The sequence below is a fragment of the Rattus rattus genome, chromosome 14 (genome assembly GCF_011064425.1).
Source record: "Rattus rattus isolate New Zealand chromosome 14, Rrattus_CSIRO_v1, whole genome shotgun sequence".
NCBI lineage: Eukaryota > Metazoa > Chordata > Mammalia > Rodentia > Muridae > Rattus > Rattus rattus.
The window spans coordinates 9,430,609-9,452,810 of NC_046167.1; the positions used below are offsets into that span (position 1 = coordinate 9,430,609).

At 40.9% G+C, this 22,202-nt stretch overlaps 1 protein-coding gene across 1 annotated transcript in view; it reads right to left on the reverse strand.

The window, feature by feature from the left end:
• Tmem236 (transmembrane protein 236) overlaps positions 1-22,202 on the reverse strand; it is a 49,211-nt gene that overhangs the window by 25,614 nt on the left and 1,395 nt on the right. The window contains exon 2 of the mRNA XM_032885058.1: positions 2,764-2,836. Within this exon, the coding sequence (XP_032740949.1) occupies positions 2,764-2,836 (73 nt within the window). The remainder of the gene's footprint in view (positions 1-2,763; positions 2,837-22,202) is intronic.

Consider the following 22,202-nt stretch of genomic DNA (forward strand, 5'->3'; position numbering starts at 1 on the left):
GTCCTGGGTATCTTAGAACTCCTAATAAATCAAGAGAAAGTAATAAATAGTATTTAAGAATGAAAAATTAAACATCATTCTCATAGACTATATCACTATATATGAAACAAATGCTCCCAAAGGGATTTATTCTTTTTTAATTATTAATGACAACAAAAACATAAAAATAAAAACTGTTTTAAAAGATAAAACTTCAGTCAGCATGTCAATTATAATGCTCATTCTAAAACGAGTATGGAAATAAAAGGGCAAAACATTGTAGAAGAGAGGCTAGAGCAATTTGATATTCTGCGTCTATAGAATGCATTTATAAGATAAAGCCACAAGAATAAGCTGTGTGGTGTGAATGAGCACAAGACAGACAGGCAAAGTGATAAAACAGGAAGTATGGGGACAGGTCACTCACATGAACACACAGCTTAAAGGACAGGTGACTCCCATGAGCACCTGGCTAAAAGAGGACTCTACGGAAACAGACAAGGGACAAAGGACTGGGCTTCACAAAATGGTACTCAGCTCCTTGGGAAAACAAAAACAAAAACAAAACAAAACTTGACCCATCCCATCCCATCCCTACACCACATAACATTTCATTAAGGCTGGACTGTGGGTCCAAAGACAGAAGAAGCAAAAGAAGAGGAGAAGGAAGAGGAAGAAGAGGAGGAGGAAGAGGAGGAGGAGAAAAACACATTTTCCGGAAGATGAGATGAGATGATGTTTTACTATTCAAGTAAAACAAAACAAAGCCTTTTTGTCAGAAGACACCAGTAAAACTGTGAAGGCAAGTCCCACGATGAACATATTTACAGTAGATACATCATAAAGGGTTGTAATTTGAACATGGAAACAGCACTTTCGTACGAATTTTAAATAATTCTTTTATTTTTGAGATTATAATATAATTACATCATTTCATCTTCCCTCTCCTCCCTCATAAGTCTTCCACATTACCTACCCTCTACCTTCTCTGTCAAATGGTCTCTTTTTAATTATTGGGGTGTGTATGTGTGTGTGTGGTGTGTGCGTGTGTGTGTGTGTTTTCTAAATACATAAATATAACCTGCTCACTCTGTGAATCAATTTTAAAAGACAGGCAGAGGTGAATGAGCAAGCATGAAAAGATGTGTAACCTTGCTAACTTGAAAGAAATAAAATCCCAAAGTTCAACGGGTTTCAAAACTATGTCCCTCGAAAGAGCTAAAGACTAAAGGCAGGGTGTGGTGAAGAACGGGAAGCCTAGGGATCATCCATTCTCTGCTCCTGGAGTCAGCACTCGGACATCAGCAAGGTCTCCCTTGATACTCGCTTGACATGATCAACTAGTCGGATATCGTATAATACATAACCCATCTACTCTTCTCCTGCGTGTTAAATCAACTGTTGCATGGCGCATCTGTAAAAATGTTTGACCTAGTTCCCAGCAACGTGAGCCTGAAATGGCAACAACTGAATGTGTCTTCAAGAACAGAACTGACTGGGCTGAGGAGATGGCTGAGTAACAGAGCCCTCGCCTCAGGTGTGCAAGGCCCCAGGTTCCATCCTCGTCAATGCAGCAGCAACAACAGCCAAACGGAACTGTTCAACTAAAACATTAGCTGCACCATCGGGCTGGGCTGGTGTAGCTCAGAGATAAGGTATACGCTTAGCGCCCACCAAGGCTCAAAAACCAAATGAACTACAATAGCTTCGAGATGAGACCCTTGTATCTGTAGCAGTGGAAATAAGTGAACTAATAGACACGTGAATGAGCCTCACATCATACTTTTGAATAAAATAGGAGGCATATACCATTATGGAATCAGTAAGTGTAGTCGTAATTTGACTTCCCCTGGCAGAAAATTCAAAAGCAGGTAAATGACTCTGTGGTAAATGTCCTGGTGAAGGGAGGAAGGAAAGGGAGGTCTGGCTGGCCGAGCCAGTCGGCGTGGAGCAGTTCAGGCAGCATTTCGTGACCTGAGTTTGTTTGCATAGGGATCAGTTTTGTGGCACTCTATTGATACTACACAGTTGTGCTTCAAGTGGGGTTTCTCTTGATGTGAATTTAATAAAACAAGAACATTATGTGAGGGGACATTTATACAATGAGTGAGACGTCTTAGGAAATAATAAAGAAAAAGCTACGACATCCCAGTATGACTTTATGAACTGAAATGAGAACTCTTGGGACCGCCTCCCCGCCCCTCCCCACAAGTGTTGGTGTTCTCTATCCCAGTATCTTGCAAGCTAATGACATCATTGGTAAGGCCTTTCCTGACTTCTACGGAAAGTAAGGGTCTTTCGACCTGTGGACCTTGACTATTAGTCTTGACCTATGGTCTGGTTGTCTGCTGGAAACCTTTTGAACTCATATTTCATCAGAACAAAAGGCCAACAACACAGTTAACATGTGGAAGTATTTATCAATGGGTGGCTTAGCATAGGTAAGTGGGTAAGAATGTAGATCAACTGCCCTCCTTTACTCCTTCTGACTTCGCAATATACTCTTGTATCACATACACGAGCACAGAAGTAATGTGTTTTAAAAGCTGAATGCCAGACTATCCCTTAAACCATGGAAGTAACAATTATCTTACAATAAGGTGTGTGTGCGGTGTGTGTGTGTGTGTGTGTGTGTGTGTGTGTGTTCACATATATTATTTTGGAAACAGATTGGAGTAAAGTAAACCACAGAAGATGACTTGGGTATGCTACTCTCTTGCAATTCAAAACCATGCCGTTTTAAGATCTCATACTCCTGCAGCGGAAGAAATCAAAATTGCATACCTCGGTCACTGCGATGGAGAAGCTGAAGCTGGGAAGAGTCGTGAGCACGACACACATCACCAGAACAGGTCGCCTAGCAAAGGAGAAAAAAAAAAAATATAAGCAACAGCAATATCACGGCCCGTCAACAGTTCCTGTTACATTTTGCTAATTTTGTAGTTCCGCTTTCATTCATCTATAGCTTTTTCTAAGAAGTTCACTGCTTCCCTATTTCCATTTCCCAAATGTTTGAGCATGGCAAAAAGTAACAATATGCAGGAAAAAAAATAAAACAGAATTCCTTTCTCTAACAAACAGTTGAGAGGTTTCCCAAATAACCCAAATAATTGGTAAGCTAATAATTAAGATATGAAATAAATATCACGCTGTATTTTATGACAAGGAAAATCAAAGGGATGCTTGCTTTCCTGAATTAAGACAGAAGACGGAGTATGTGTGAGTGCAGGTACAGAGCGACGGTGAAGCAAGCGTATAGAGGTCAGAGGGTAACTTGTGGATTATCCTCACCTGAACCTTGTCTGTGGTTTGGTGTCTCATTATCTTACCTCTGAGTGTGCTGGGACTAACCCACGAGTTTCTGGAGTCTCTGGTCCCTGCCTCCTAACTTCCCATAAAAACATGAAGTCTGGCCCTTTATGAGGAGTGTTCTGGAGTTCAAGTCTCCTTGCTTGTGGGATGGATAAGCACTTCACCCACTGAGCCATGTCACCTGCTTCACAAAGCGTTTTGTTGTTGTTGTTGTTAAAATAAAATATGTATCTCTCCTTCCTTCCCTTAATTGCATTCCTATAAAGTGCTGCTCAGTATAAGAAGTATTGAATAGTTTCAGAGTATTAGTACCCCCTCCTTACTGGTGAATGCCTCTTATCCCAGACCCATGTTAGACACAGACGTCATCAACAGAGGAGACGAAGCCCCTCTGTAAGCCGTACCCACTCCCACCAGCTAACACTGGGTACCGGGGGATTTAAGAGAGGCATATCAGAACTACTTATTTTGTCCCTTTAATAAAATGAAATATAAAGAAGGAGTTGGTTGCTTTGCTCTGTGTCTCAGATCAGAGCTACATTCCTGCAGCGTCCTAACAGACCACGGGTACGGGACGGTAGCTAAGCTTGCTACCCTGGGGTCCCCATCCTCATAACCCGACTTCTGTAAGAGGGGACTGTCCAGAGGATTGTTCCTCCTCTAAATAATCTCCCTCAATTACCGAACCCTAATTTCCCCTCAGCTCTAGACTTAGTCACCTAACAGCCATATCTACCTGAAAGTTTAAGAGGCAGTACAAACTAGATATATATAAAAAGAATGACAGTTCTCCCCCACACTCACTGTAACCCACCACCCCTCCCCCACCCCTCCCCCACACTCACTACAACACACCACCCATACTCACTGTAACCCACCACCCCTCCCCCACACTCTCTGCAACACACCACCCCTCCACCACACTCACTGCAACACACCACCCACACTCACTGTAAACCACCACCCCTCCCCCACACTCACCATAACCCACCACCTCTTTCTCTCGACTTCCTGCAAAATCCCAGTCCAGCCCACCCTCTGCTCGAACTACAACTCGTCCACAGTCAGTTCCCATTTGTAATTTTTCCCAACGGGTTTCCTGTTAGAGATCCCGTTCTTGAAACCATCTAATGCCTTCTCTCTTGACTCTGCCTTATACCTTGGGATAGGGTCCCTTGCTGATCCTGAAGCTCGCCATGTCAACTGGACTTTATGCCCAGTGATTTCTCTGCCCCCACAATGCTAGAGTTATAGTCCACACATCCACCCATGCCAAGATTTTTACCTGAGGGCTGGGGATTGACACTTTAAGTTTCTCATGCTGACACTCTTACCCATCTTGCCACCTCCCCTGGAGTCACGTTTTAAAATGTAAAACACATTTTATCACCATATCTCCAAAAATAGGAGGTTGGGCGCAAGGGATGGGGAATTTGTTTGCGACGGCACAAAGATTCGGTCTTGAGAGATGAGAAGAGTTCATAGACAGATGGTTGACAGTGATAGTTGCCCGGCAACATAAATGCATTTAATACCTTGGAGCAGTACACAAAATGGTTAGAGTCATAAATTTTATCTTAAGTATATTTTACTGCAACCACAGACATCTCTGGTGGATATGCAATGCATTTGAAATACAACTCATCCTTCCCACCCCAGCCCACGCTTTCTTTGAGAAATCCTTTCTCCTGTTTTTCCTCATTTAAAATGATCTACCCTACACACACACACACACACACACACACACACACACACACACGCAGACACACACACACACACACACACACACACACACACACACACACACTTAACTCCAACCATTCCAGTTCTCTGGTTCTGCTCTCCACAGTGGCTTCTCCTCAGCCTCACCTTAGCCTCATACTTCCTGTTCCTCTTGCTAGTGCCTCTCTGTCACATCGGCTTTGGTGGAACCTGTCTCCACACTGTCATCTCCTGCCCCACCTAGGTGCCTTCCCCACTTTTCTTCTCTGCCTGATTTGTACACTTGGCCTTCTGGTGACTTGAGATCCTGCTGCTTTTCTTCTGGCTTTGTGACTCATCCTCCTCTTCTTCATCTCACAAACCTAACTTATTCTTGGCGTATTCTTTGTTTCCAGAGTCTAGAATACTGCTTTTTGAATCTTTTCATGTATAAAAGTCAGTTGGGAATCTAGTGACTCTGGAATAACTTCTCAGGATAAAATCTATAATTGACTAAAAATAAAAGCCAGACTTTCATAACAAGTGAAAATGAAATCATCTATAACTCTTTTAAAGTAATTCTCCAATTCTCCGATCTTCTTACAGAATTATGTACAATGAATTCAAGTCCTTTGGGAATTTTAAACGCAACAATTCATCTACCTGTGTACCTCCCCAGTTGTGGAATGTATAAAGCTTGATAAAAATTGTAGTCATGCATAACAATGTAGTTACTATTGAATACCAGATTTTAAAGAATCTGATACATCTATTGTGTGACACGAGTAGATCACATAATAAGTTATATAGGTCCTGATCACAGTGCTATAGATTGTTGCCAACATTCATATTATGTAACATGCTAGTTTTCAATTACAAGATATATATTTATTAACTATTCCATTAGTTGGTATAGAATTGAAAAATATTTGCTGCAGGCTAATGGAATAGTTAATACATAAGTACTAACCCCTTACTTATGTTTTCTTTATTGGGTGTTAGAAATCTTCAATTACTATTAAGTCCTGCTTATAATTTATTAGTAAGAGACATGAATGAACTGATGTGCTTACCGAAAAGACATGCTGAAGTCACAACGCCCCAGTACCTTGGAACACAGCCTAATTTGGAAATGGGATTCTCATACAGAATGATCCAATTAAAATGAAATCATTAAGATGGGTCCTAACTCGATATGACCGATATTTTTATAATACAGACTGGCGTGAAAAAAGATGGAAACATTGGGAGAATGCCGTGTGGCAGTAAAAGCAGAAATTTCGTATTATTTCACTTATTAGCCAAGGAGTGCTACAAATCATCTGAACCCAGCAGAGGCTGGGATAGAGGTCCGGAATAGAGGTCACTCATACCCCTCAGCTTCAGTCCACTGATCCTTTGTCTCAGGCTTCCAGACTCTAACCCAGTGGAGAATAAACTTAGGCTGTCTACAGAGCATGTGGCTGAGGGCGCTTTGTTCTAACATGTCTAGAAAGTAAGCCACTGAGTAAGACAGATGCTGCCGGAAGTGAGTGATGGGAAACTTTGAGATGTGCAGCAGAAAAGCCTAGAACACCTTGGAGAGGTTGCTGGAAACGTAGATGGTACAGGAGATTCTGGGCAGGGTTCAGAGAAAATGTCTATTGTCTCAGAAAAAAAAAAAAAAAAAGACGTGCTTTTGTGAACAGAAACGGGCTAGAGGTTTGACGGGCAAGGTACTTCTGGTGTGTAAGATAGAAACCAGGAGGGTTTTACTGGGACCTGGGAGGAAGGAGGTACCTCTTGTAAGAGGGGAAAGAACAGACACATTGTTGCAAGGACAACAGAATTTACCTCTCTGTTACTTTTTCTTCACTGTGGCAAATCACCAGACAGAAACCAGGTAGGGGCAGGAAAGCTTATTTTGGCTGACGGTTTCAAGTGCTAAAAACGCAAGCCTGTGGGAACCTTCCAGATCCAAACCACGACTTCCAAGCAATGAATCATGGACAGTAGTGCCGAGGCCTGTTTTCTCCTCATTATTGGCGGTAAAAAAATAACTGAAGAGCAATACGTTTTTTAAAGTGTGTGACAGGCAAGAAACCAGAACTTGCAAGTTTAGAAAGCTCCTACCCCATCCATATTGAGAGGGGGAGGGGTGGCAAAAATATGTTCAGAAGGGAAGATGGAGATCGAGGCTTGTGAATTCAACCACATCAGCAGAACGCCCTAGGCGGAAGATGAGAGACAAGGGCTGAGATGAAGGAAGGCTGTTGGGCTTCTGGGACTCTCGGGAGGAAATGAGCTGATAGAACTATTTGGCTACAAACACGTTATTCTGAAATAGGGAAGATTGGCTCTAACTGGTTCAGACGCTGAACAAACGGAGGTTTCCTCTATGAAATCAGAGAGCAGAGGGTATCAACCATAAGCCAGCATCCCCGGGAGCCTGGAAGGTGGGTTAGAGAGAACAGAGCATCCAGCCACAGAAAATCATCCTCAAGCCTTAACCCTGAATGGAATTTTCCGTCCTCAGTTGGATCATTCTTGGAAGCCCTGGCTTTCCCTTTCCTGTTTACTGTTTATCTCTCAAAGAATGGTGATGCTTGTTTTGTCCCACCATTGTATTTTTGAGGCAACGTACTTTTTTGAAAACCTGTAATTTTTTATGCGTGCACACACACGCATGCACAGGTTTGCAAATGTCTAAAACAGCCAGAAGAGGCCAACAGATCACCTACATCTAGATGATCAAAATCGAACTTGTATTTTCCGCAAGAGCAGTGAGCATTCTTAGTCCATCTCTTTCGGTCCTGCAATCTACTTTTTGTCTGGTTTCACTGATAGAGAGGAATTTTGACCCAGGACAAGTCCTTCCCCAAGTCTTGCTCATAAAATGGAGATTTGGGGTACATCGGGATGTTTAGATGAGCTCTGAACACAGAACTGAACTGAATAAGACTCTCTGAGAGAGGAGGAGGAATTTACTTCCTCAAGGAAAAAAAATGTGAAGTTTGAGGGTTCTAAGGGTGCTGTGCTGTATGGTAAGTCTGCTAAGGGCACTATGCTGTAGGGTAAGTCTGCTAAGGGTGGTGTGCTGTAGGGTAAGTGTGCTAAGGGTGCTATGCTGTAGTGTAAGTCTGCTAAGGGTGCTATGCTGTAGGGTAAGTGTGCTAAGGGTGGTGTGCTGTAGGGTAAGTGTGCTAAGGGTGCTGTGCTGTAGGGTAAGTCTGCTAAGGGTGGTGTGCTGTAGGGTAAGTCTGCTAAGGGTGGTGTGCTGTAGGGTAAGTCTGCTAAGGGTGGTGTGCTGTAGGGTAAGTCTGCTAAGGGTGCTGTGCTGTAGGGTAAGTCTGCTAAGGGTGCTGTGCTGTAGGGTAAGTCTGCTAAGGGTGGTGTGCTGTAGGGTAAGTGTGCTAAGGGTAGTGTGCTGTAGGGTAAGTGTGCTAAGGGTGCTGTGCTGTAGGGTAAGTCTGCTAAGGGTGGTATGCTGTAGGGTAAGTCTGCTAAGGGTGGTGTGCTGTAGGGTAAGTCTGCTAAGGGTGGTGTGCTGTAGGGTAAGTCTGTGCTAGGGTGGTGTGCTGTAGGGTAAGTAAGGGTGGTATGCTGTAGGGTAAGTCTGCTAAGGGTGGTGTGCTGTAGGGTAAGTCTGCTAAGGGTGCTATGCTGTAGGGTAAGTCTGCAAAGGGTGCTATGCTGTAGGGTAAGTCTGCTAAGGGTACTATGCTATGGGGTAAGTCTGTACCCCAGTTATGGTTGAGTCCCTATTTCTAGTCCCTCAGAATAGAAGCTATTTGAAAATAATGTTTTACTAAAGTAATTAAGTTAAAATAGTATATTAGGGAAGACTTTTAAGTCAATGTTATAGGAAGGCTTTGGAAGCAGACGTGCACAAAGGGAATATCTGGAGAGCAATACCAGGAAGAATGTCATGTGATCATGGAACTCAAGAAAATGGAAAGATGGCTGGCCACCACTGCATACTTCCTGGTGAGCACAGAGCACATTCTCCCACTTCAGACTCCTAAGTGTCTAAGATTTTGACATGATAAGTTTTGTTATGTTACCAAATTCATACAGTTTGTTCTGGCAATTTTCAAACATTGCAGCATAACTCTAGAAGATAAGGATTTCAGCTAGAATATTAGCAGTGTCTTTGAATATCCACTTACAGTTAAACTAACTGGATGTCACTGAATACACACAGCACAGAGGGAAAGAAGACCTGTGGTATAGTAGCATGTGACTATTACAAAAGCACAAGCCCTGTGACTTCAACAGTCATGGTTATTGAAAGTGCAATGAAAAGGTTCTCCCAAGAGGTGAACCCAGGACAAGAAGACCAAGCTCAACCCCAATGGGTTAAAACTTCTTGTTTGTGCAGCAAGTCTGGCCCTGAGATTACTCATGGAGGAAGCTTGGTGGGTGGAGAGGTCATATAATTTACTTGGGAAATGACTCTCTGCTAAAAAACCTGCAAGATTCTCTTTTCCCTAAGTCATTAAATCAATGTTTCCTGCTTAAAGTCTCCCTTGAATCCGTTAACTCCCCAAACAAGAACACTCTTGTACTATCTTCTAAGTTGGAATGCTGAGTGCTTCAGTGAATGTGGTGTTTCAATCACCCAGACCCCACCCACAAAAGCCTCTAACTGTTGTTGAAGCTGGTGAGGATGCTTTAATTCATTCGCTCCAGGCCCTCCACTGGGATGTAAAAGCTGATCTCTAATCCAGGGTGTTCTGACTGCAAATCCCATATTCCCAATGGCTGTGATGCTACACAGCTCTTTTCTTTCTGCTGGCTCCTTTGGAAACACATTGGTCTTCCACCACTTCTTAAAACATATCTACTTCTTCCCCAGTCAGCTCATTATCTGTCCTCACCTGTGGAGATAACTTCTACCCTCTTCTTTTCAAGCTCAGCTCAAATTAAGTCTACACTGTGAGCTTTTCTCTACCTGAAACCTGTGGCCACACATACCCAAGCTTGAAAACCTACTTCATTCAAGGCACCGTGGTGGGCTGATGGAGTGAGACAGGGTGGGGCATAATGAATAATTTTTAGAGTTATCAGTGAGGGAGCAAGTAGTCAAATGTTGGCTGTGCAATTGAGGAGCCACATGAGAAGCCAGGCAGCAGTGTGTTCCTACAGCCTCAGCAGAAACAGGGCCCTTCTAGCCAAAATAGCTAGATTCGGGTTCAATGAGAAAGACTCCATCAAAAAAATAAAATAACATTGGACAGCATCGACTCCAGGCTTCATACATGCACACATACATATGTACATAACACACACAAAAACACATGTACTCTCCCTTACTGTCAATATGACATCAGTATTTTCCATGCAGAGTTGCATAATTTCTACAGTAGACCACAATCTTTGAGGAAGAATTGCAGTGCCTAGTGTGGTGAAAGGTCTCTCTATAATTGTTTGCAAACAGCATCAACTAAATGAAGATTTTGCATACTGAGATAGTTGGGAAAGGTATATGAGTGTAGCGGGTAGACAGTCTTAAATGCCAGGGATATGATAATTAGAATCCCTGATGTCAGTTTGGGGGGACAATCCTTCCAGGCAGTGAATGGCTCATATGTAAATGTTTAGTTAGAAGAGGATTGTATTATTGAGAAATTGGGAACTGGGAAGAAGTCAAATAGCTAAAGTTATAGCTATTTATGCAAGTCCTTATTTTTCTTAAATCATTAGAGTGCGTTGGTAGATTATTGTGAACCTGAAGAATTTCCAGTAAGATCATTTAGGCTAAGACATCTTATGTGACTTGACAGGAAGTAAGGAAGTTGTCTTCAGCTGACTTGTAGACGAAACAGAATCAAGTCAGGCTCTCAATTCAAAGTGATACTATCAAGAGCTTAAGGTTTCAACTGAATAGAGAAGTGGTTTAAACTGGTATAAATTATATTAAATCAGGATAAAAATAAACTAATGGAAGGCAGGGCAGCCACCTGAAAGACCTAACCTGCTTTCTCAGTTCTCACATAACTGAGAAATACCCCTGGACAGGCATAAGCCACACTTGCCAGAAGACTAGGTAAGCTGCACACCTGTGAACCCCCATATTCTATGGAGACTGAGGGAGACTTCCTGCCGCACTAGAAGCCACACCGATCAGAACTCCAGGTAGATGCCTACCTGCAGACCCTCTCTACCCTCTCAGCACTGCCACAACACTCTCCCCAATTCCCCCTCGGACACCCCCTACTTTCTACAGGTGCCAAGATGGGCAGGAAAAAAAACTCTTCTTAATAGCAGACCATACAGAGACTGGAGAGAAAACAGCAAACAAGGAAAAAAATACCCATCCAACAAAGCAAAGCCTAGAAATCCGCATGTATACCTACAATCACCCCTAACCCAGTTGCCAAAACACCAGCTTAAGAATACAATAACTAAGCCCTGACAATTCCAACACAGCTGAAGCACAAGAGAAAGACCTTAAAATGAACTTTAGGAAGACGGTAGAGGTCCTTAATGAAGTGAATAAATCACTTAAAAGAAATCAAGAAAAAGACAAACAAAAAATTGGAAGAAATGAATAAATCCCTTAAAGAATGCCAAGAAAGAACAAAGAAACACACAGAGTTGAAGGAAATGAATGAAAATGTTGAAGACCTGAAAACAAAAATAGAGGAAATAAAGAAAACACAAACTGAGGGAAATCTAGAAATGGAAAATTTAGGTAAGTGAACAGGAACCACAGATACAAACATTACCAATAGAATACAAGAGATGGAAAAGAGAATCTCAGGCATAGAAAATATAGATATACTAATCAAAGAAGATGTTAAAACTAAACAATTCCTGACACAAAACATCCAGGAAGTCTGGAACACTATGAAAAGACCAAATATAAAAATAATAGGAATAGAAGAAGAATCCTAAATCAAAGGCACAGAAAAATATCTTCAACAAAATCATAGAAGAAAAGTTTCCAATCTAAAGAAGGAGATACCTATAAAGGTAAAAGAAGTATACAAAACACCAAATAAATGGACCAGAAGAGAAGGTACCCTCATCGAATAATAATCAAAACACTAAACATTCATACCAAAGAAAGAATATTAAAAGTTGCAAGGGGAAAATAGCAAGTAACATATAAAGATAAACCTATTAAAATTATACCTAAATTCTCAATGGAGTCTTTCAAGGTGAGAAAGGCATGGACAAGTGTCCTACAAACACTAGAAAGCCTACAGATGCCAGCCCAGAGTACTATACCCAGCAAAACTTTCAATCACGATAGATGGAAAAAACAATATTTCATGATAAAATCAAATTTAGAAAATATCTATCTACAAAACAGCTATACAGACAATACTAGAAAGAAAAGGTGGTTAACTACATCCATGAAAACACAAGAATTAAATACTTTCAAACCAACAAAACCAAATGAAGAGAAACACACAGAGACAAACCACCACCACCACCACCACCACCAACAACAACAACAACAAAATAGCAGGAATTAACAGTCATCAGTCATTGATACTTCTCAATATCAATGGTTTCAGTTCTACAATAAAAAGACACAGAATAACAGAATTGATGCAAAGACAGGATTCATCCTTGTGCTACATATAAGAAGCACATCTTAACATCAAAAGATGATATTACCTCAGAGTGAAGGGTTGGAAAAAGATTTTCCAAGTAAATAAATGTAAGAAGCAAATTGTTGTAGCCATTCTAGAATCTAACAAAATAGACTTTAATCCAAAATTTTTCAAGGAAAGTGAAAAGGTACCTAACACTCATCAAAGGAAAAATCCACCAAAATGACATTTCAGTTCTTAACTTGCCTCAAATGCAAGGGCACCCACATTTGTAAAAGGAAAACTATTAAAATTTAAATCATACATCAAACCCACAGAGTGGGAGACATCAACACTCACTCTCACTTATGGACAGGTCATCCAGACAAAAACTAAAATAGAGAAATACTGGAGCTAGACTATAAACCAATGCATCTAACATACTTACAGAGCACTTTACCCAAACATAAATGAATATGCCTTCTCCGCACTTCATGGAGCTCTCTCTAAAACTGACTGCAAGTCTAAACAGATACAAGAAGAATGAAATAAACACCTGCATCATCATCAACAACAACAACAGAAAGTCTAACAAACTCATGGAAACTGAAAAACTCTTTACTGAGTCAAGACAGAAATAAAGAAATGAAAGACTTGCTCAGATTTGATGAAAATAAATGTACAACATACCCAAACTTAGGGGACACAATAAAAGCAATGATAAGAGGAAAGTTCACAACACTAAGTCCCTTCATGAAGAAATAGGCAAGATCTCGTTCTCACAACTTAACAGCGCACCTGAGAGCTATAGAACCAAAAAAAGCAAGCTCTTCAAAGGGGAGTAGACGGCAGGAAATACTCAAACGGAGGGCTGAAATCAGTAAGCTAGAAACAAAGAGAATATAAAGAATCAGTGGAACAAAGAGGTGGTTCTTTGAAAAAACCAACAGGATGTATAAAACTTTATTCAAACTAACTAAAAGATGAATAAAGAATATCCAAATTAACAAAATTGGGGAGACATAAGAACAGACATGAAAGAAATCCAAAGAATCATCTCAAAACCTATGCTGCACAAAATTGTAAAATCTTAAAGAAATGAATAATTTTCTTCATAGATACCACTTACCAAAGTTAAATTCAGATAAACAACTTAAATAGACCTGTAGCCTTGAAAGAAACAGAAATAGTCCATAAAATCTCCAAAGCAAAAAAAAAAAAAAAATACTCAGGGCTAGATTGTATTAGCAAAGAATTCTACCACACATTCAAAGAAGACTTAATGCCAATACTCCTCAAATTACTCCACAAAATAGAAACAGAAGGAACTAATTTTATTTTTTTTTATTTTTTTTAATTTATTTTATGAGGCCACAGCACCCTGATACCCAAACCACACAAATATTCAACAGAGAAAGAGAATTATAGACCAATTTCCATTATGAACATAGAAGCACAATATTCAATATAAATATTCCCAAAATGAATCCAAGAACACATCAAAAAGATCATCCACCATGATTAAGTAAGCTTTATGCCAGAGATGCATGGATAGTTCAGCACATGAGAAACAGTCAATGTAGTTCATCATATAAACAAACTGAAAAGGAAAAAAAAAACTATTTGATCTTCTCACTTGATTCAAAAAAGCCTTTAACAAAATCCTGTACCCTTTCATGATATAAGTCTTGGAGAGATTAGGGATATAAGAGAAATGCCTAAACATAAAAAGGCAATTTACAGCAAGCCTATAGGCAAATTCAACATAATTGGAGAGAAATTCAAATTTCACTAAAATGAGGAACAAGACAAGCCTGTCCACAGGATATATGTTACAGTTGTTTAGCTTGGGGATTCTGTGAGACTCCCAACAGTGGAAGCTGGGGAGCCTATGACTCTTTTGCCTGCTCTTAGGACCCATTTTCTCCTACTGGGTTGCCTCATTCAGCTTTGTTATGAGAGTTAGCCTTACTGTATCTTGTTATGCCTTGTTCAGTTGATTTCCCTGGGAGACCTGCTCTTTTCTGGAGGGAACAGAGGAGTAGATCTGGGGGGGGAGGAAAAGTTGGGGGAGGTACTAGGAATAGTGATGGGTGGAGAGGTTGTGTTTGTGATGTGTTATATGAGAGAAGAATAAATAAAAGTGTGAGGGAAGGAAACTACTGAATCCAGGTTTAAAAATACAAATACCCATACACACAAAATACCATACACATAAAATAAAAATTTCTCTTCATATCTAATCAATACAGTACTTGAAGTTCTAGCTAGAGCAATAAAGACAACCAATGGAGATCAAGGGGATGCAAATGAGAAAGGAAGAAGTCAAAGTATTGTTGATTGCAAATGATGTGATAATGTAAATAAACAATCCCAAAAATTCTATCAGGGAATTCCTACATAAACACCTTCAGTGAAGTGGCTGGATACAAGATTAACTAAAAGAAAAAATAGTTCTCTAGGAAGAAATTAAGGAAACAACACCCTTCACAATAGTCACAAACAATATAAAATATCTAACCAAGCAAGTGAAAGACCTGATGACAAAAACTTGAAGTATTTGAAGAAATTGAAGATGTCAGAAGATGGGAAGATCCCATGCTCATGGATAGATAGGATTAATGAGGTAAAACTGGCCATCTACTAGAAGCAATCTAAAGATTCAATGCAATCCCCACCAAAATTCCAACATAATTCTTTAGAGATCTTGAAACATAATACTCAATTTCATATGTAGAAACAAGACCAGCATTACCAGTAAAAATAGATAGCTAAAACAAACCCGAACAATAAAAGAACTTCTGGAGATATCACCATCTCTGATTTCGAGCTCTAACAGAGGCATAGCAATAAAAAAACACATAGTATTGGCATAAAACCAGACACATTGGTCAATTGAATTGAATCGAGAAGCCAGACATAAGTTCACACGTCTATGAACATCTGATTTTTTTTATAAAGAAGGTAGAAATACACACTGGAAAACAGAAAGCATATTCAACAAATGATCCTTCTCTAACTGGATGTTTGCACGTAGAAGAATGTAAATTATTCCATACTTATCATCTGCACAAAATTCAAGTCCAAGTGGATCAAAGACCTCAATATAATACCAGACACATGAACCTGATAAAACAGAAAGTAGGGAATAACCTTGAACCATTGGCACAGTGTTCTTAAAGCGAACACTGATAGTGTAGGTACTAAGATAACAATAAATAAATGGGGCCACATGGAACTGAAAAGCTCCTATAAGGCAAAGGACACTGTTGATAGGAAAACATGGCAGATGGCAGCCTACAGAATGGGAAAAGATTTTTAGCGACTCCACATCTGATCGAGGACTAATACTCAAAATATACAAAGAACTCAAGAAAATGAGAATCAACAAACCAAATAATCTAATTAAAATGAAGTTCAGATCTAAACAGATAATTCTCAATAGAGGAATCTTAAATGGCCAAGAAACACTTACAAATTTTTCAGCATCTTTAGCCATCAGGGAAATGCAAATCAAAACTACTCTGAGATTCCTTCTTATACCTGTCAGGATGGGTAAGATTAAAATCAGATGCATTGGCTCATAGTGGCAAGGAAGTGTAACTCCTCCGTGGATGTTCCTCAGAAAATTGGGAATTGATCTACCTCAAGAACCAGACAAAAAACTCTTGGGCATATACTCAAAAGATGCTCCAGCCTACCACAGAAACATTTGTTTGACTATGTTCATAGTAGCTTTATTCATAGTTGCCAGAAACTGGAGACAACTTAGATGTCCTTCAACTGAAAAAATGGATAAATAAAATGTGGTACATGTACACAATGGAGTAATACTCATCAGTTTACAAAAAAACAAACAAACAAAAAAAGTGACATTATGAAATTTTCAGGCAAATGGATGGAGCTAGAAAAAAAAATCATCCTGAATGAAGTAACCCAGACCATGCTATGGACTCTCTTATAAGTAAATATTAGCTGTTATGTAAAGGATGATCATACTATAATTCAAAGACTTAGAGAGGCTAAGTAATAAGGAGGGCTCTAGAAGAGATGCCTAGATCCCCCTGGAAAGGAGAAACTTGTATGGATTGTGTGGGTGTACTAGGGGTGTGTAGGAGTAGGAACAGGAGGGATCAGGAGAGTGACAGGGACACTGAGGGAGAGAGTATGGGGAGAGAATTTTGGAGAGGGGGGCATTTGTGGGGTAATAGAAACCTAGTACAGTGGAAACTTCCTGGGACTTATGAGGACGGTCCTAATGTGGACATCTAGGAATGGAGGATGTGGAGCTTGAACTAGTAACCAGTCAAACCTTCCAGTAGTGGGATTGGGACACCAAGCAAACCACAAAAATCTTTGACTATCTGCAAGACGTGTGCAGATATTCTGCCTGCAAGATGTCTTCAGATAAAGATGGTGAAGAACTTGTGGGAGTGGCCAACTACTACTCTAACATGAGGCATGAGCCATGAGAGGGAGACCATGTCCAACACTGTCTAGATGGCCAGGAACCAGAAGCAACCAAGAAATCTAGGGTAGAACCAAACACAACTGTCCCCCAAAGTCAATGAAATAATGAAATGATTCCTAATGATATTCTGCTATACTCAAAGATGGTTGTCTAGCCCAGTTGTCTTCAGAGAGCCTTCCTCCAGAGCTTGGGAGACCCTGAAGAAGAGATGGAGGAAAGATTATTGGAGCCAGAGGGGTTGAGGACACTAGGAGAACATGGTTCATGTAGTACATAAAACAGGGCTCATGGGGGCTCACAGAGACTGAAGCAGCAACCATGGAGGCTTCATGAGTCTGCAGTTCCTCTGCATATTTGTTATGGTTGTTTACCTCGGTGATTTTGTGGGACTCCTAACAGTAGAAGTTGGGGAGTCTCTGACTCCTTTGCCTGCTCTTAGGACCATTTTCCTCCTAGTGGGTTGTTCCATCCAGCTTTGATATGAGGGTTTGTTCCTAGTCTTCTCCCATAGTGCTGTGCCTTGTTCAGTTGATATCCCTGGGAGACCTGCTCATTTCTGGAAGGAAGTGGAAAAGCAGTTGGTCTTGGGGAGAGGAAAAGTTGGGGAGAGGATAGTAGGAATAGTGTGGGGTGGAAGGCTGTGGTTGGGATGTGCTGTATGAGAGAAGAATAAATAAAAAGAGGGGGGAGAAGAAACTACTGAATTCAGATTTAAAAATACAACTACCCCTTCACTTGCCTGTTTGCCTCGTCTGTGTTAAACGCATGTTCAGTACAAAGTGTTCTAAAGACAGAGAGGTAATGACCTCTGACATTAAAGCATTTGGGGGCTTGTAGGTGTTGCTTAAGTTCACGATGAGGAAACCCCTCTTCGAAGTAAATCTTCTAGAAGTTTTAATCAACTGGACCCTTAGTTGTAAAGCTGGTGGCAAGACTGCAAATGGAGCCCATGGTGTTGAACTGATGGTTGAAGTCAGCATTTGAATCAAAAGGATATGAAGATATGATACCCAGACATTAGAAAGCCAAGGAGCATCCAAGGAGACTTCTAAAACTGTATAAAACCCAGGAACCATGGGCCATGGAGAACTGGTGGGATTCTGCAAACTGGAAACAAACAACGCAAAAAACAAACAACAACAAAACCAGAATGGCCAGAGCCATGACTGAGCCCAGTGGGGTGACCTGACTATGTTCATCTGTCTGAGAGACTTTGGGATCGACTCAGAGAAGTCACCCTGGAGAGACATCGGAGAATGGGCAGCTTATAGATTGGACAATGAGTAGTGTGCTTAAGGAATGATAGGGACAGGGTTTGGAGACGGGATAAGCAGAAATCCTGGCCATAGCCAAGCTCACTGATGTATAAAGGGAGACAAAGTCTCAAAGAGAACGGGACGGAAGGTGCACAATGGATGGTTTCGTCTGGTAAATAAGGAAGACCATTCTGGTAATTAAAACCACAGAAATTACTAAGATCCCAGTTTTAAAGAAAGAAAAACAAGAGGCAGATGGTCTACCTATCTTGTACAAGACAGTTTAGACACTGAGCTCTGGGATTTCTTCCAGCCATTGAGTTGATTTTTAAGGGACAAAGTTGATGTTCAGAAATCTTTATTCAAGAGGGATGCAGCTGCTGGGTGGTGGTGGCCCAGGACTTTAATCCCAACAGTCAAGAGGGGCAGATAGATCTTTGTGAGTTTGAGGCCAGCAAGGTCTACAGAGCAAGTTTCAGGACAGCCAGGGTTACTCATAGACAACACGTTCAGAAGAATGTATGGCACACTGGAGGTGATCAACAAGTGTTTGTTCTTATTCCGTTGCTATGACCATAGCCTAAAACAAAGCAATGGCAAAATCCTAATAATTCAAAATGTCACTCAAGAAACTTCACACTGCTACAGATTCCTGACACGTCTTAGTTTGAAATAGTCGTATGAAAGTTATGAAAAGGACTAGGGAGAAATCCTGGAACATAGCTCTGGGCCCTGCAGCTGGATGGGCACACCATACATCCTCCAGAGCTGTCCTGTCCCCAGTGAGTCTTCTGAACTTCCAGAAAATGGTGTCCCTCGTGGGTTGGCATATGCACCTAGTTATTTACTTTAAGTAGCTTTTCTTTATTCCACTTAGCCTTTCCCTAATCCATAGGAATGATAACAGGCAATCGAGAAGGGACAACAAGTCTAAAGGAACGAGGAAGTGTTTGGTACAAGTGAAAGTTCAATATCTTCTGTTGACTTAGTGTATGTCTTCAGCTCCGTGACATGCTTCCTCTTCATAAAGGAGAATTATGGTCACCTGGTCAATTCACAGCACGGTCCAGTAGGTCACAGAGAAAAGGAAACCCAAAGCACTTGTGTAAATGCAAAAGTAACTTCTGAGGATGTAGTGAGTTTTCATGTGCAAACGACAAAAGGGATCCTACAAAATACTTCAAGTTCTAAGAGTACCACTGTCAACATCTGCTTTTCTTCAGTTGTAGCTTGATTTATTCCATTTCTCGGGATTACTCTAAGGATTAAACAAGTTTACATTTTAAATGGTAATAATCAGCTCATCGGAAGGTCAGTGACGCTGACATCTATATAAAGCCATGAGGCACTGTTCTAATGACTTCAGATGCACAATCCCTCTCTCTCTCTCTCTCTCTCTCTCTCTCTCTCTCTCTCTCTCTCTCTCTCTCTCTCTCTCTTACTCTCTCTCCACAAATGCTCCTAAATGGCAACTAAATTGCCTCTGAGAAAACATTTTTTTTCTTGAGGAAAAAACTTTGTTTCTTGAGAAAACTAAAGCTCAGAGAATATAAATAACTCACATAAAGCCAATGTCAAAGCTGAGATCTGAGCCCATGTCTGTTCTTTCTTACTCCTGTTCTTTGGACAGATTCTTGATTAGCACTCTGGTACCTCTCTCTGTAAAGACCGGTGTCATGGGGTTCATGTGGTCTTTCTCAGGATGTTCTCAAATAGTCTCATCAAGATCAAACCTAGGAACTTAGGGATCTGTGAAACTTCAAATGAACAACTGTCTACCTAGTTATGCAACAATAAATAATAAAAGAGCAATGTTTGTGATCCCATCTATGTATGTTAACAGTTGCTGGGTTTTTTTTTTAAGCTATCTTCATGTAGCAATCAAGATTTAATACCCTGTATGTGACTGCACTGGGGTAAATGCAGAAGTGACTTTGAAGTTGTAATGTGTCATTATGCTGCCACCCATATGTTCCAATAACAAATGGAATCCTACACAATATCATTGGCAATCATGTGTGAGTGCTATGGAAATGAACATCTTTGGGAAAGATACATTCTAATGCCTTTAAAGTAAACCATGCTTGGCCTTCAAAGCCAAAAAGAAAACAAGAAAAAAAAATCATAAAATAGAAGAAATTGCGTTGAAGGAATCAGAGAAAAGACTGAAAGAGCTTGAAGGGGCTCGAGACCCCATATGAACAACAATGCCAAGCAACCAGAGCTTCCAGGAACTAAGCCACTACCCAAAGACTATACATGGACTGACCCTGGGCTCCAACTGCATAGGTAACAATGAATAGCCTAGTAAGAGCACCAGTGGAAGGGGAACCCCTTGGTCCTGCCAAGGCTGAACCCCCCAGTGAACGTGATTGTTGGGGAGAGGACGGTAATGGGGGGAGGATGGGGAACACCCATAGAGAAGGGGAGGGGGAGGGGTTAGGGGGATGTTGGCCTGGAAACCGGGAAAGGGAATAACAACCGAAATGTAAATAAGAAATACCCAATTTAATAGAGATGGAGAAAAAAAATAGAAGAAATTGCACCGAATTGGACAGCTCTGGGCTTACAGATCCCAGAGCCATGACAAACTAGCTATGTCTTTTGACAAAATTATCACTTCAATTTTCCTTTTTTTTTTCTTTCAGATATAACGTAAAAGCAGTAACACCTAACTTCACTGCGTTGCCATAAACTCTAAATTTAGCTTTGCTGAGTGTGTAAAATGCCTACAGATTGTTTTCATGAGCTGTTTCCTCTCTTTAACGACCCTGGAAGGTAACTATGAGATAACGTCCATGAATGTGCCCATGAGGAAATAGTGGCAGAGTTCACCGAAATTACAGATAAAGTTGATGTCTCTGTAAAACCACTGATAGCACCTAAGGCCAGCCTCACCCCAAAACAGAAACTGAAGTGTGAGAGAGGGCTCCCCAGAAGAAAATACTGAGAGATGAATTCTTGGCAACTAACTTACTTAGATGCAGGGGTGACTTGGGACTGATATAAAAAGGAAGTTTGAGTAGATTCCAAAAGGGATGAGATTTTGCCATGCCCTGAAGATTAGGAACAAAGGACTTCTGTTCTACTCAACCTCAATTGCCTACAGGCCTGAAACCTTGTTCATCAGAGATAGTCTGGAAGGTACTTGGAATCTGAACCATGGATTGAGACAGGCCAAAGTCCAAAGCCTAGTTCTATCACTTAGTAGACTGACCTTGGAAAAGTTGCTAAGTGTTCTTGAGTATCAGTTTCCTTTGAGAGATACTAATGACACACTCGTCACAATGTCTACTTTTTGAGGTAAGGCACCTGTATGAAGTGGTCCACAATTAAAAGATAAAGATCCATGTATAACACCCTCAGCCCACAGGATCTGTGAAAAGGCCATTATAGCTTAATACCCACCATATTGATAATAAATTATATTGGAAAGTTTGCCACCTGAAAAACATTTGGAGCATAAAGTCCTGGAGATATGAGCCAATGTGAGAACAAACCTGGAAAATCAAGAGCCTTGGGCAGGGGCACTGCAGTGGGCTATTTTCCCCTCCCCTCTTCTCACTGTCACGTGGAACTGCCACTGTCTCCACAAAATCCTTTACTCATCTAACAGTCTTGGAAAGGCAAAGACATTTTGGGGATATGGTCCACCTCTAAGACACCTACGGGTTCAGTTCAAACCAAGATTGGAAAATCTCTGCTTCGTCCCAACCACAAAATGATTTACTTCTTAGACGCCTTGCCCTTAGGGAACAGAAAGTGGCCTCACCACCTCCAGTGTTGTACCTGTGGAACCCTTGGGGAGCTCCACCCATACTTCAGCTCTGTGTGTCAGCATCCTTCCCAAGATTACTACATCATTGTATAGACAGCTCTTACATTTCTACCCTAAATTATATTACAATGCTCAGCTCTTCCCTTTTCAAATTTGCTCTGTGTTGCTCACCCATGAAG